The sequence below is a fragment of the Neodiprion pinetum genome, chromosome 7 (assembly GCF_021155775.2).
Source record: "Neodiprion pinetum isolate iyNeoPine1 chromosome 7, iyNeoPine1.2, whole genome shotgun sequence".
Classification (NCBI taxonomy): Eukaryota; Metazoa; Arthropoda; class Insecta; order Hymenoptera; family Diprionidae; genus Neodiprion; species Neodiprion pinetum.
Window position 1 is genome coordinate 24,315,997 of NC_060238.1, and position 15,887 is coordinate 24,331,883.

The window sequence follows — 15,887 nt, forward strand, 5'->3', positions numbered from 1 at the left end:
GAATTTGAATAAAGTGGGGTTGGGGTGGGTGGGTAGAAAGTTTGGGTTCAGCGAGACGTTTGTATCCCCGTTTTAGTCGAATAGCCAAAGGCCTGTCCCGCATTCTCGACCGGAAGTTCCTCTCGCCCCTCCGTTTTTCCACCCCATCCCACCACCCCTCTTGTCAACTAGCTCTCGGGAGTAGTCCGGTGGGATATACCGGGAGTTTGCCACGAAGGCTACCTCCAGGACCTTATCCTCGGAATTATGTATACGTAATACAGAACAAGCAGGCACGTTGTCCGCCAGGATATTCGTATACCTTTACTTATTGCCGGTTGCAACGCGGTTGATGAATAAACAAACTCGAGACGATCGAAACAACGCTGCGGACAAACATTCCTTACGTAAGAAAAATTCCACGATTGTACAATCGCCAAACTTTCGCCCTTGGTTTGTTTTTTAACCCTTTCAAGCGTACACCTTTGCTTGTGGTCAAGTTCCCTGAAATTGGGTATATAAGGGTTGTCGAGGTCGCTGATTTCAACAATGGGATCAGATCTGAGCAATTTTAATATCAGCGAATAAGATCAATTTTTATGTTTTCAATTCGCCGTATCGGATCCCCCATCTTCGATTTTGAAATTCTGACGTCGGATTTGTTTTCAGTGACCCAGAAAACCCAAGATTACCTAGATCCACTTTTCTAGTCCCCGTAAACTTTCCTTGAATAATATAAACCATGAATAACCGATTCAAAAAAAAAGGTGTCTCATATATAAGACGCTGTACCGCACAGAATTAATTATAATACCATCAAAACTTTTCCCATAGTCGGCAATTCTTTTTTCTTTGATTCTTTTTTTTTTTTTTATCTCACTCGTTTAAAAAATAATACATTTCACTTGGTTTTGATACTTAGATTCTCAGATTCTCATACGTACGTAATAATTCTAAGATCGGACGAAACGTTGCAGGTGATTTAAAAATTTTATTCAACTACATTTCCGCCCTTGTAAACATACTCGTTGGATGTGAAAAGCTAGGACAGGAAATCGGTTATACAAGGTCTTAAACAGCGTCTAGAACAGAAGTTCTGACAAGTCGCAAGTTGCACGCTAGACGAGTTCAGTCCCTCTTTCTCCCCCGCTCTCCGAATCTTTGAATCAACTTTGAAAACTTTGCTGCAGCAGTAAACGAAATCATTTCCCCCTACAGCCGACAGCGGCAAACTAGTCGCGATCAATTCGCTCGCGCTTCTCGACTTGTTAGTACGAAATATAGGAACGGCGTAAAAACAGGTCGCCAAAGTTTCCGACGCAGTAATTCTCCGATAAAATTTCAAACGAAAAATCAAGTCTCGGAACTTTCGTTTTCGAATCGAATTATCAAAGCTCGTTTCTTCGTAATCGATATTTTGAACAACGCGACGGTGTAAAAAAAAAAAAAATTATAACAACTATATTCCTATACGTACCGTACAGTATTTTCGTACAAAAGGATAAGAAGAAATAAAGTTCGAAGTATCGATATTACAGAAACGCGATCACGTATTTCAAAATTTGCAAAGTCGAAATATGGAAGCCGAAACAGCCTTGTAAAACCAAAAAATAATCCTAAGAACACTCAAAGATTCTATAATTCGATATTCGTCTTGGAACATTTAAAAATTCTGTAAAATAGATTATCGAAATTTGAGAACTCGATGTCGCGATCCTTCAACTTGACAAATTTTTTCTAAAAAATTAATAATCCGAATGAGGATAAAATCTTTGGCATCCCCCTCCCTTCTCCCCTTCTCTACTCGTATCCTGAACGTTGTTCGGCAAATTTCAGTCGCGGTCATGCGGGCGTAGATTAAACGATTGCGTGTCTGTGTGTATGCACAACGTTTGAGGGTGAAAATCTGCACGGGAAGGGGGATGAAAACGCGGAGATTACAGAGGAACGCACCCCCCCCCCCCCCTCCCCCTCGGAGTTAGATAGATCTACCGCAGTTATATAAACGCGTACCGTGAATTCGCCGGAGCGTTGCTAAAATCGCTGCTCGTACTGCCGGTGAAATCGTGGTGGAAGCACCTTCCACGAATAGCGACATCTGTTCGGAACGTAATCGTCTTGCCTGTTTAAACCTGACGTTCAAAATTTCACCCTTATCTTTAACCGTATTGTTTTCACCCTCCGATGTAACAAAAGTTGTCCCCATTTTCCACCGCATGGATGTTCGAAAAACACAGAGAACGGTTAGTTTTTATTTTTCATTTCGTTTTCATCTCAACTTTACTCAACCCCCTTATAGTCACATAAGCCACTGTAGTTTTTTTCGTAGCACCCTTTCTTCTTTTATTTTCTTTGTTTTTGTCATTTCTTTTACAACCCATGTAAAATTCTGAGGTATTTTGTATTTTCAGATAGATAAATACTTAAACCTTGGAATGATTGGGATTTTTTATCAAGCCACGATTGTTTGCAATTGTTATAAATTAAAAAAACCTATTTTCGTGAATGTAATTCGAAATTCATTGGTTGACAAACAGAGATATCAGAATGGCTGTTAGATTTACAAAATTCAACGCACGGGGGTAGTTTTCACTCTCCTTAGGGGTGCTAGAGATATTATTGGAGACTGCGCCTGTTTTCGGACTAAAAATAAATATTCATGTAAATCTGATTCAAGACCACTGTCTAAAACAATGTATTGATAATTCTCCCTGTTTTCACCCCATTTTAGGGGTTGTTTTTAATTTGATTAAATCTTGACGTCAAAATCGCATTCAGTGTCAAAAAATCCACAGGAAAAGTATAATTGCACTTCCGTGTTGAAAAAAGAAAAAAGAAAAAAGAAAAAAGAAAAAAAAACTAAATTGCGTAACCAAAAGGGTTAATACATCGACAATGTTCTTTCATACAGGGTATAATTATTGCAAGTACGATATTAATACGTGCCTGTATATTAGCACTCGTTATAAATTATAAACACACATATATGGAATGTCGAGAATTTTTTTTCACGCATGTATGTGTAATGTGTAAAATGCCGATGGAATTTAATTAATCTTCGTTAAATACCAATTTATAACGTGCTCGGCGTTGCGGATACCTCGGTAAATTTATACTCTGTGCAGTCGGTATTCCCTACAGTTCGGCGTAACGCCATAGTTTTGCAATTATGTATACCTATATGGATACTTATATACTTGCACAGAATACGAACCGATAAATGCAGCGAGGAGACTGACGAGTTTTTACCAAAACATTTGTTCGTTACTCCTGGTATTTTTTTTGTATTTCTTTCTTTCTATCAAAAACATCCATCATAATAATTATTTTTAAATGCCCGCTTGAATTATTGAAAGATTCAAAGTCGACAAAATTTCCGTAGCTCCAACGATTTTGTAGAAATTTGAAAAATCAACCCATGGGCACTATAGCGTGATTTGTTTTTTTTTTTTTTTTTTATTCATTTATTTACTTTTATTTTGTTAAAAGTTAAATTGGACCGCCCTGAAACGCGCTTAATTTCAACTCACGTATGTGTGCATTTGTTATTATTATTATTAGAGTTTCATCGCGTGTATTTAATTCAAAAATCATGTTGAAACCAGATATTTGTCCCGGGTGCAGTGGCGAAGCGCGTTAATGCTCGCACATGACTATGAATTCGAATGAGGTGCAGAGAATCCCGTATCCAGGCTATCCCAAACTCAAGCCCAACCCCAACCCTCCGAACTCGGCCACGTTTTCAACTCTACTGCCGCAACGTGATATGAAAATTGTTGAGCTTGTACTATTGGTATTATCGTTATTATTTACTTTTTGTGCAAACTTTATTTTCTTCTTTTACGCTTTCCTAACGATCTAATCAGTTTCGCATTTTAACGAGACGCTTGTGCGTAAGCGGTAACAGTCAATTAACGCTTCGATATATCAGAGTTGCGAATGAAAATGGAATCGGTTGGGAAAAGGGCAGAAATACAAAAGAGATGTGCCAGAAACTAGGTAAAATTTTGACGATGATAATTTGGGAAATTCGCTTCCGTATTCGGTTGATATGAGGAGGTGATTTTTTTATCAGGGTGAAGTTAGCAACGTTAACGTAACGAAACGTCAGGGGAAAAATCATTGTTTCTCAATTTTAGAATGACTTTCGAAGGATTGACTTTTGAAAATAAGAGTACGTTTTGTTTGTCGTGGTTGACTAAATTTCGAAAATTACCAAGGGTGCGAAGTAACGATTTTTCTTAAACGTGCATCGTTAAAGTAACGTTACTAACTTTATCCTTATAATATTTTCTCATCGTCGGAATTGAATTCTTTACACCTCGTGTGTGGATTGGAATTAATCTGGGTCAAATCCAGGTTGACGAGGTACGCGAGTACTCTTCTCGAATCGGGGCACGTATCAAAAGTATTGCTTAATTGATATTCCGCTCGACGATATTCTAGAGATGGAGAGAAAGGGAGAGAAACTGGGTTGGGTAGAAATTCATCAACGCAGGTTTAATCTGGAGCACAAGAATTATAATACGCGGATCACTCGCCCTCCGAGCATTGTACGTTCAAAACGGAAAATGGATTATTGAGATAAGAGTACGTAGAAGAAAAAAATGTTTCGATAAAAAGAATATATGAGTATACGATATAATGTGTACAAATTTTTTATGTCAATTGTTAAATTCTGGCGATGTTTGTTCAATTTTTACCATTCGTCGGCAAGTCGAGTAGTTTTTTGTAGAACGTTTAAGACAAGTTCTGCTCTCAAAAAAAAAAAAAAAAACAGGTAACGAATCGGGGTATTTTATACCCCTGCGAATAATAACGGCTTATCGTTTAGCCAGCAAGTGGCGGCATAATTTGTCGGTCAAAAGGGGTGGACCTCGTATCGATTCGATCCCTGCATAACCGAGATAAGGGTAGAAAGGGAAGAAATAATGGAATGTGAACTCGCGGTAACGGTGAACAGAATTTCATGAATTTTCAACCCCCCTACGTTACCGACAACAGAAGGATTTCCGCCCTCGTGTGATTTGAGGGTGGTTCAATGTCGTTCAGGCAGAATGTAGTCACGTGATTGCCGACAGAGGGAGGAAACCTTCCCTCCTGTAAAGTTTCAGGGTGGTTTAACCGCGGCCAGGTAAAACCTGGGCTCGCTATTACCGACCGAGCGAAACAGGCAGGCTAATAAGGGTTGTCGACACCTTCGCGTGAAGTATGATGTACAAAACGCTGCTGCCATCTACATCGGCGTAGTACGCATGCGCGTGAAGCTTCGATCGGGTGCATCTAGCCTCGTATCGAATTTTACTCACGGCCAAGGATTTGACCGTATGGTGGTGATGATGATGATGATGATGATGATGATGATGACGGTAGGGATAGTTATGATGGTGACAGGGGTGAATTACTGAATACTCGATAAACGGCAGGGGTGATCGAGGGGATGAACAACAAACGATTTACATTCGTAGTTGTTAATTCTGCTTCTTACGAAATAGATCTTTACTTTAAATGTTTTTAGTTTATTTTATTTTCAATTAATATTGAGACAGAGATTGGCCAAGGAATTCTTATCTCACTGTCAATTCGTTGATGCGAAAAATCGGTACAGTGTTAAACTTCAATATACCAGCAAAAATTTTCATCCCCTGCGAAATTTGCCTAATCAATACAGTAAAAAAGAATTCTTAAACTTATTATTCATGCCTTCATTTTCCATCCATTACCCAACTTCCAATTATGCTTATGATATAGTATGAATAAAAAATGAGATTAGATCTTTTTCTTTGTTCAACCGTTCGGAGTAAAATCTTTTGTCCGTATGATGGATAAGAATTATACATACCCCATGTAGAAAAGGTATAAAAGTATGAAAGCGTAAAATGACGACAGTGGTGTTTCCGTTGTTTCCCTTATCTCCGCGGATATATTCCAAGTTTTTATTAAAGTTTTTATTTTATTTTTATTCTTTCGAATAAATTCTCACAGGATTACCCCGAAAGCCTCCTATATCTCCCACCAACCGCGGATGTATTATACCTATCTCACAAAATTCTGGCAATAAGAAAGACAGATCACTGTCGCGCACATTAGGCTTCGTGAATACCCGGGAGTAGTAGAAGTCGTCTGAGAAGAATGTGGCTTTGAAACGTAATAAAGTAGAAAACGGAGAACAGAAGACAATGTAAAAAACTCAAGATGCAACGAAGGGAGGTAAACGATGCTGCTTGTTTTAAACTCTTGGGAACCACGCGTGAATAATGTCATCATACAGATGTGTCAGTTTTCACGTTTTTGCAGGGCTCAAGTGAAAGCGTTTAATTTGATCCTCTATCGATCGGGGGTCGGTGGCAGCGCGGCGCTCGGCATATGGATAAGGAAGAGCAAGAGGAAGAGGATGAAGAAGAGGGCCGGAAAGTGGCTCACTACCTCGAGGCCGCGTTCCTTAACCTTATCCCAACTTCAAAGTACGACCCTCAGCAAAACGTGTAGATGTACATAGGTATAATACATACCTATGTATTATATGTGTTGGTATATGTACTTAGATATGTATAACGCACACCGTTGGGGCTTCGGAAATTTTACGGAATAACGTAGCTGGCGTCGTCGGTGTCTCTCGCCTCGCTTCCTCCAGAAACCTACCAAACCAACCAACCAACCAACCAACCAACCATCCAACCAGCCTACTTGCTATTCAACGAGTTGTCTCCCGGCTTTGAGATGCAGCTGGTGTCCGACGCACGAAATCACCCCTCGCCCTCTTCTCCGTAGGAGAATCGCACCCTACTTCTACCCTCGAGTCTTCCCATTCTTCTAATTCTTCTTATTCTACTCTTTTTCCGTGACTCCGGTATTCGAGTATGTATGTGTGTATGTCTGTGTGGGTGGATGGGGGGTATTTACCTCATTTTTTGTTTCCGTTCCTTTCGCTTTCTCTTAGGTATATACAACGTCGATATCATTTTCCCGTAAACAGTTCTACCTCGATTCCGTTTGCCGTTTTCCCCTGTTCTCCCGCCCGCCTTCCCGCTCCTCTGCAATTCCGTGCGTCATTTCTCCCTGATGTGGTTTTTTAATGCCGCACCAAAAGAAGGAGAGAGGATTCAAAACACGTATGGAAAATCGTGACGCCGGTTTAGGGTGCATTAGACAACAAGTTTTACTGCAAAATACGACGTAACGTACCGTTCTTAGGTGAGGAGAGGATTTCAAGCTAGAATATCTGTTGTCATTCAGTTGCGAGACGCGCCGAGGAAGGAACGAGAAAAAAATATAGATATGGTAGGTATTGCAGTTATACGGGTGGATGCGTGAAATGCCTGAAAACACCGGAAACGTCTGGGACGGTTGCGGAAAATCGGTTATGCCAGGAACGAGATCAAACAACGGGCGATGAATTTTTCAGCTCCTCTCTCTCTCTTTCCCTCCTTTGTTTTTTCCACGGGTAAAAGTCAGAACAAATGAAAGGAGTTCAAACACAGACATGTCTATAACAGAGATAAAGAGGAATCCATTCGATACCTGGCGAAATTTCAAATATTTATATTCAATGACGAATCTACAAATACGAGTAGAGATCTGTTATATTCTCCTCGAAATAAGTGATACAGCAAATACAATACCGTTGAACGTTGGAACAGAATTTTTAGTATATTACTTCCATTTTCCCCCGAAAACAGTGCAGGTTATTTTGATTTCGATTTTTTTTTTTTTTATGTTCCTCGTAGTCGGCAAAATTTGATGGACGCGGTGTTTTTTCCAGAAGGTTCAAACACTCGGGACTGCAGAAGAAAGAATATACAAGGGGATGAAAAATGGGAAGAAAGAAAAAGAAGAAAGAAGAACTGGAAGGTCGATATAACTACGTTCGGGAGGCGCCGACCAACCAGCCTATCTACCCAAGTTTCCGGGAACCGGGTAAATCCGAACCTGGGAAACCGGGGAAGAAAGGGAACCTGGAGAAGGAAATGTTGGTCGATATGGTTAGAAACGGAGAGCGAGTCAGAGGGGGAGGCGAGCAGCGAAGAGATCGGAAGGGAAGGTGAAATAAGAGCAGTGGCAGGTATAGTCGTGAAATCTGCAGAGATGTAAATTCCGTAGGAAGGTGCAGACACAGGATATCAGCGTTTATTAAGAATCAATGGTACCTACGCAGTCTGAATGTAAAGTTAAGAAGTGGGAAAACCGTTTAAAAAACCACCAGCAGTGTTATTTGCACCAATGACGCTGAACTCGAATGAAAAAACATCCGTACTATCTAGTAGAAATGATTCGGAATGAATTCGAACGGTACAAGTGAAAATATCAAAAATTTGTGAAAAGGGTTTGTAATTAGAACATTCAAAACAATTAAATGTTGGTGTTTTTGTTCGGATTCTGATATTTTTTTGCTTATCTGGTTTACCGATCAGATCTCCATAAATTGTCTGAAAAACATTGGAAAAAAACTTACGTAATAGCATGATTATAACGCGCAAATGTATACTTAATTATAATATATACATAATTTGTTCGGGGGATCTCTGAAAACCACTATGATGAACAAATTAAGTCTAACAACATAAGGATCGAATCAGGAACACCAGAGTTTGAAAGTTTCTAACACCCGTATTCATAGTCCCTCCTTATCTCAAGGATAAAGGACGCCTTGGTGAAGGCTTCCTTGAATCTCAGAGGCGTCCTCGTTTCATAGTGACAACTTGGCTCTCCCTTCCAGAAGGAAGACGTATTTAGGGATATGTGATTGCTTATGGTGGTAAAACTGCTGATCGAAGAGCCACTCGGCTATATTCAAATCTAACTTGAACTGCTTAGCTGTCATTGTCAAGTTGCGTCGGTTGATGAGAGTGTATAACCTCAAAGAAGTTAACCTATAGACTGGCTGTGATCCGCGTCATACGGGTCATAAGCGCATAGACGCCAAGCGCATGCGCAAGCGTTGGCTACATGAAACGAAACAGCCAATCGCAGTGCCGAAAGTTTCCTCAAGGAAGCTCGAGACCTGCCTTGAAAGAAGGAGGCCAATAAGGCTCCTTATTCTGTCGAGGAAGGTCTATGAAACGTAAAATGAGAAACAAGGAATCCTTGTTCCTCAAGGAAGGACTATGAATACGGGTGTAAGACTCTAATCACAAAATCTTTTCTCAAATTTTCCATACCTTAATTTGGGTTTAAATTTGTTCAGAATCATTGTTATTTCATAGTAGTAAAGTTGTTTAAATCGTGTTCACGATCATCGGCACAAATTAACAAATATAAAAGTGCTGGAGTTTTTTCAAACATTTTTTTTTCCTCTTTTCCCAACGTTTGATTGATCCTGAAAGTCGATCATCTCGGAACGAGGCACCGAGATATAATGTCATCATCGACGACAGAGTAAATCTTCGAATCGAGAGTGCAGGTAACGAGTTCGTTTCTAGGTCGAATTGATTGGCGAAATTGCCGGAGGGGTGGAGGGGGAATAGCTCCGATGGATTATCAGCGTGGATGGCGCTCTCCTTCGATCATCCGAAAGGAAACTTCGTTATACCCAATCCAATAAAACGATCGCGTTGCTTATCGAAGAAAATGATTTTCCACCAAATTGTTTCCCCATTTTTTTTTTATTTACTTTTATTGTGTTTCACGACCTACCTTGAGCTGATGCTGCGGCCTCCTCAGCGCTCCTTGGTCCCTTCTGCCACCCAGCCTGTCAGCCTCTGCCTCGAGTCCCTCCATCGATGATTCGGCCTCGCTAAGCCAGGCGAGGAACTTGTCCAGAGAACGGTCGAAGTTGTGCAGCGAGTTCATGGCGGAATGTAGCAATTTGCCTCGATTGATGATGCTGTGAGCGGTTGAGGAAGGTGGGATAAAATTTCGGGATGATCGTGGCCAACGATATTTAAAAAGCAGAGGAAAACTTCGGCTCTCACCTCGTGTTCAAGTTGTTGTATCTCTGGTTGATCGTCTCGGTCATTTTCTTAACCCTCGTCGTGTCGTCCTGCTGATAAACGGCGATCAGTTTCTGGGTCAACTGGTTGAACAACTCGATCTGGTGCTTGTACTGGTGAAGCTCGACGTGGTAAGACTGTGAATTGAACATCGAGAAGAAAACACAGGTGTTAGATCAGAGCATACTGTTCAATCTGCATGGCTGGTTCTGTGACAAGTTTCCAATTACCACCACTTACCGACATCTTAACCAGACTCAGACCCTTCCCCGCAATGACGTCACAGCGATCGACAGCTGATATACCTTGACGGTCGATAGAGGAGGATGACAGTTGGTAAAGCAGCGTGATTTTGACCTTAGGTCGATAAAAATCGTTGGCAAAGTATCGCGATCTTGACCTTCGTCTCGGTACAGCAGATTTCGATCGCTGTAACGTCATCGGGGAGAAGGGTTTGAGTCTGGGGAAGATGTCGGTAAGGTTCGGCAGTAGGAATCTTGTTACAGAACCAGCCTACACTACTCCTCTTCTCTTCTCGTTCAAACGAGACACTCGCCTTCGATCGGAATTCGGGACTCGGTAGACCGATGAAATTGGAAATCGTGTATCTTCTAGATGTCCTCTAGTCTCAAATCGGGAAGAATGGAAGGGATGGTGTAATTTTTGAAGGGGGTAAAAAAAACTGCACGATGCCGAAGCGAGATTGAGGTAAAAGGACTCACCTTTTGCTCTCTCTGCTGCGCCTCGAGTACATCCGCGGTGTGACCGACGGCTCGCATTCTCTCAAGTCGAGTCTCCATTCTGGCTAGCCAAGCTTCGACTTCGGTACGTTTCGCCTCGTACCGTTGACTGTCACCCAGCATTGCGTCCAACTGCGTTTTCCGCTGCATTACCTTAGAATTTGTCTCGTCCCAGTGTTCCCGGAGCTTTGTCACTGAAAACCGAAAGGGAAAAACAATATAAGTCAAAGCAAGTGTATGAAGAGTATGAAAAACTGTCGAAATTTCGAAAATTTCCCTATTCCGTCAGTCGAGCAATTACGATTATACGCTTGTGATCGAAGAAATACAAATTTGAAAACAATAAAAACGCATTTCCTTTTAAAAGATAAGATTCTAACTCTAATTTCCCTAAAAATCTTTTCATTGTACATACCCAGCTCAAACTTGAGTTAATTATTTCCCCGGAAACGTGTTAACCTTTTTTTCCGTTATGTTTGTATAAGGTACGTTATGTTTTGCATCACTTTTTGCAAAGTTGTCGTTAACAGTGTAGTTATAATTAACGTGAAAATATGTATGCTATGCGCATAATGTGCCTACATATAAACAGGCAAAGTTTACTTGCCTGGTGTCTTAATTTATATAACTTAACATAACGAACTCTGGAGGATAGGGTAACTTCACTGATTATTGTTGTTATTTCATTTCAGTACGTAGGTATGCATACATGTATATGGAATACGACGCACGCTTCATGCACAATTGCGAAGTTGACTCAAAAGTTAGAATTACGCAGTTTTAATTGAATTGCTGAGAAAAAAAGAAAAACGTTCTTCGGAAAAGCAATTAATTCATCAACTGATTAGCAGCAAAACAACAACACGTGTTGTTAATTATAAACAAAAACTGCCTAGAATTTTGAAGCGTGTAAATTAGTTTCAACGATAAAAAAGGATTCTTACTGTTCTGCCTTTTTTTCATAGTTACAAAGAGTTCATACGACTGAGAAGGAAAAAAAGGAGAATAAGAGGTTTCATAAAAAATTAATATAATGAAATTCTTCAAGTTCGTAGACCTGCAGAAAAATATATACGCCAGGTTCGATCTTTGTTGAGTAGAAAAAAAAATCTTTTGTTAAATAAGGCTTAACTTCGTTAATGACGGACGATCAATGTCTGAGCTTTTTATTATAAAAGCACACCGGCACAATATCCACATCTGTTATTCAAACTCTTGTACCTTTCAAAATGATCCTGATATGTGAAAAATACGGTGAACAGGTGTCGTCTATAAGCGGAGGTGCTGAAGAAAATAAAAATAATCTAAAATATCGACGTAAATACATATACGAGACATTGTTCCTTTTATTTATTTTCTTTAAATCCGAAATCCAACAGCGGCTGCGGGACTAACAAACGCGTTTCCTATAAAATCACATTTTTGTTAGCGGGAGGCTGATCGTGAGTGAGATGACGTGTGATCAAACCGGAGGGGATCGCTATTCAGCGTTTAATTATTAGCTATCACCTGTCGGCGACAGGCTTCGGGGGGTGGGGAGTTTTTCAAAGCGAACCGATGGTCCTCCACGCATATCGAACCAGAAATCGATGGTAAATTATTCGCTTACAGAGGAACGAGGTAGGCTAGAAAAAAAACAAGTTAAAAAAGACGAGAAATAAAAGAAAATTTTGTAATAACAAAAGGAACACCCGACGAGTGGGTCGCGCGACTCGGGAAGAGTTCAATGGCCACTTTAGCGCTGCATGCAGAGTTCGATAAGCCTTCGTAGAGAGTGTGTGTGCAACCCTTAACCGGTGTAAGGGTGACCGGGTACTTTGGTGAAGGAGGATGACGATGACGAGGAGGAGGAGAAAAATTTGAATTATGAGAAAGGCGGAGGGAATCAATCGTAGAAATAAAGAGAATAGAATTTCTGCAGTGCTGATCTATCGCGTCTGAGAGCTGTGCATTGTTCTCGTCGAGTGAAATTACTGAAAACTCTATGTCTGAATGCGTGTACCTTTGTTATACTATTATAATAAAATTTCAACTTCATCACGTGCAACGGAAAATCTACCGTGGATATCTGATGGACGAGCATATTCTACGGAAAGAATCGTTTTTCATACTCGTTGTTAAATTTTTTTCCCCATCGACGACGCGAAACTAGAAACTGTTCGATATGTGTATACATATGCGAAATTACATGCGAACCAGACCAACATCTGACCCTCACCATTTCATATTTTGTTTTAAAAAAAATGTCTGTGATTGTTCCAACTCTGAAGCAGTACGGTGAATTGTTTCAGATTTTTCATTCAACTGCTCAATTATTTATAAATAATTTAAAGTGATTTTGGAAAGAAACTTTTCTCAAATCCTCAAAATAAATCTCAGTAACTGTATTCTCTATTGCTTGTAGGTGAAATTTTAATTCTATGTATATATGTATATATACACATATCATGGATAAAATGTACAAAGAAAAAATAACGCGACACGATTTCCATGAAAGAAAAGGATACATCAATTTTCCCTTAATGACGATGGTTTCTTTTCATCGAAATAAGTCATGCCTCGTACCATTGTTGCGTTACTATAGTTATCAGTGAGTCAACTAACGAGCGAGTGAATGTAATATCAAGTTTCCCCGTTCTAATGATCGTCTCAGCGTTTCTCAACTTATCGATCACGCTCGTTGGTTGCCTAAGCTTTTCTCGTAATAATAACGAGTCGTCGATGTTCGAGAAATGAAATTCAGATTGCTACGAAGGAATTCAAAGTATTCGGCGAGGATGATTTGGCAGATAAACCTAAACCTATACCTGTACGATAATGAAAACATACAAAAAATCAGAAAATATATTTTTAGAAAATGAATAAAAAATTACAGGAAACACGCAGGATGTAAAATCGTGTGTACCTAAAGGCTTTCGCATTCATTTCAAGGAAAAAATCTCCATTACACGTAAAAACAGGCTGCAGTGCTGAGGGACCGTAACTCAGGAGAAGAAGGCATTCTGATTTTCTTTTGTCAGGAATAATAGAAGTTCGGATCTCGAGATATTATTGGTATTCCAAGGGTCTCTCCCTTGGGTATGAGAAAGAGGAAAGGAGAACAGGATGGGGGAGAAAGAAGAGAGAAGGATAACACTCGAGCTTTTCCCTCATGCGAAATGGCTTGATACATGGATAAGTTTTATACATACATTATACATACATGTATATATACGTACATAACCGCACAACCGACACACGTATACATGTTTAAAGGCTGTGCAAGGCGGACAGCCTCAAGATATAAATCGATTATGCATCTACTTGGGTATCTACCGCACCTGAGACGATAAATCGAATAATTTCGTTCGATTTCTTCGGGTCTGAATACGAAACTTATCCACGATTTATACTCCGTTTAAATACTTGGCGATGAAAATAGTTGGATGGGTGGAAATTTCTACTATGTAAAATATTCTGATTTTTTTCAAAAAACTACGACATTGTTATAATTGAAAATATTACACGTTTTCACAAGAGGAACGGAAGCAAAACTCGAGAGAAGTACAAATTCCGATATTTTCGCTATACAACACGATGTAAATGGTATTTGGTTGTGTAATTGACGAAAACATGCATATTTAAGCATGTGTGTGTGTGGGTGTGTGTGTGTGTATACACATGTTGACCACAAATCCCTGCGCAACGAAATCGCGCTTAACGGAGACTCGACTACCGTGTAATCCGCTTTGACACGTATTGTATACATGGGCAGATATATAATATACTATACTATGCATGTAGATTAGGTTAGGTCCTCTATTCCGAATAGAATACATCGTTATCGGCTATCGCGGGGAGTTTCGAACGCCATTTTCCTAACCCCCCGATAATCCAAAGGGACGAGTATAAGCGTCAGGGTCGAAATTCAGACATCGATTGATTAAAATGAGGATCGTTTTGATCGGTTAGAAGTAAGCCCGGAATTCGCATCCGTGCCGAATCCACTTGAGCATAATTTGCTCAATATCAACTGTTGAAATTTATCTATATCGCCAAAAATTTAAACTGACCCGTTGCAAGTCAATTGACGAAAAAAAAAAAAAAAAATTGGAATGTAATTACAGTCGACTCAAACGAACCACTGATGGAAACTACCCTCACAAGTTAGCTACCAGAGGTGTTCGGACCCAGTGGTACTTTGGAGGGCCCAAGGGCTTCGGGTTTCGACGTCTGAGTGGCGGAAGCAGCGAGTGACTCGAGAAAGAGCAGAGAACCGTGTATCGTCGACTTACGATGTTTAGAGAAAGAGAAATCCTCAGTCATCGACGAGCTGGGTAGAAAATTGCAGGAACGATGATTGAAGACTCTTTATGGAAAGAAGACGAGAGTGTCTCTCATCCCCCAGAAATATGCGAACAAATAGGAACGAAAATTACCCTCCGTTTTGCCTCTTTGCGTCCTTCAACGGGGCCCGCATGCCACGTGTTTGAAAAAATCTAGGGCCAGTTAGATCCGAACTAATATCAGGTCGGCATCAATTATCCACAGAAAACGCGTCACGTATTATATACTTTATACATTTTCCATGAAATTTCCTATTAAATTCATATACTCGTTACACATCGAATCCTCGAAAACCCATTCCGCTTATGTAAATAGTAAAATATCTGTCTATTACAAACACTAATTAGCACAACGTGCTCTCAAATTTATTAAAAACCAGTCTGCGCACCTCTCGTCAGCGTTCACACGCAGAGCCAGTAAGCTCAACAAATGTTATCCCCGTGCGCAGAATATCACCCGAGATTTTCACTCGTATATAATATCCAAACGTCCAATTAAGAAAGTTTGTCGAGTTGTAATCCTTGCGAATAAGAAGGCAGACAGTCTCACCTGATATGAGACAGTTTCACACAAGTCGAAATACGCGTGGAAGAACGTCCGCCAAGAGGGAGGAAAAGACAGAGAATTTCGAACAAACTTATGTATATCGTCCAAGGTAGTTGTAGGTACGTAAGATAAGGTATTAAGTTGAATTTGTCAAATGGCGGCCTGTTCATGAACGAAGGAGAGAAGCATAACTGCTTCTAAAAAACTTCACAAGGTATGAAATACGCAAGTTTGAAGCTTAACTTCGTATTTGCATACCTCGTCGTTTGCATAATGCATATATATATATATATATATATATATGATGATGATAATAATAATAATAATGATATAGCCGTATGTTGTTTATCTTTGGCAAAACTTTAGG

General features: G+C 40.0%; 1 protein-coding gene across 8 annotated transcripts in view; it reads right to left on the bottom strand.

Moving 5' to 3' along the window:
- The window catches only part of LOC124223580 (dystrophin, isoforms A/C/F/G/H), a 304,909-nt gene that overhangs the window by 158,716 nt on the left and 130,306 nt on the right, over nucleotides 1-15,887 (bottom strand). For all 8 annotated transcript variants that reach the window (XM_069137876.1, XM_069137878.1, XM_069137873.1 and 5 more), the window contains 3 exons: nucleotides 10,631-10,842; nucleotides 9,891-10,045; nucleotides 9,613-9,802 (listed from right to left, as the gene is read on the bottom strand). In XM_069137876.1, coding sequence (XP_068993977.1) covers nucleotides 9,613-9,802; nucleotides 9,891-10,045; nucleotides 10,631-10,842 — 557 coding nt within the window. The remainder of the gene's footprint in view (nucleotides 1-9,612; nucleotides 9,803-9,890; nucleotides 10,046-10,630; nucleotides 10,843-15,887) is intronic.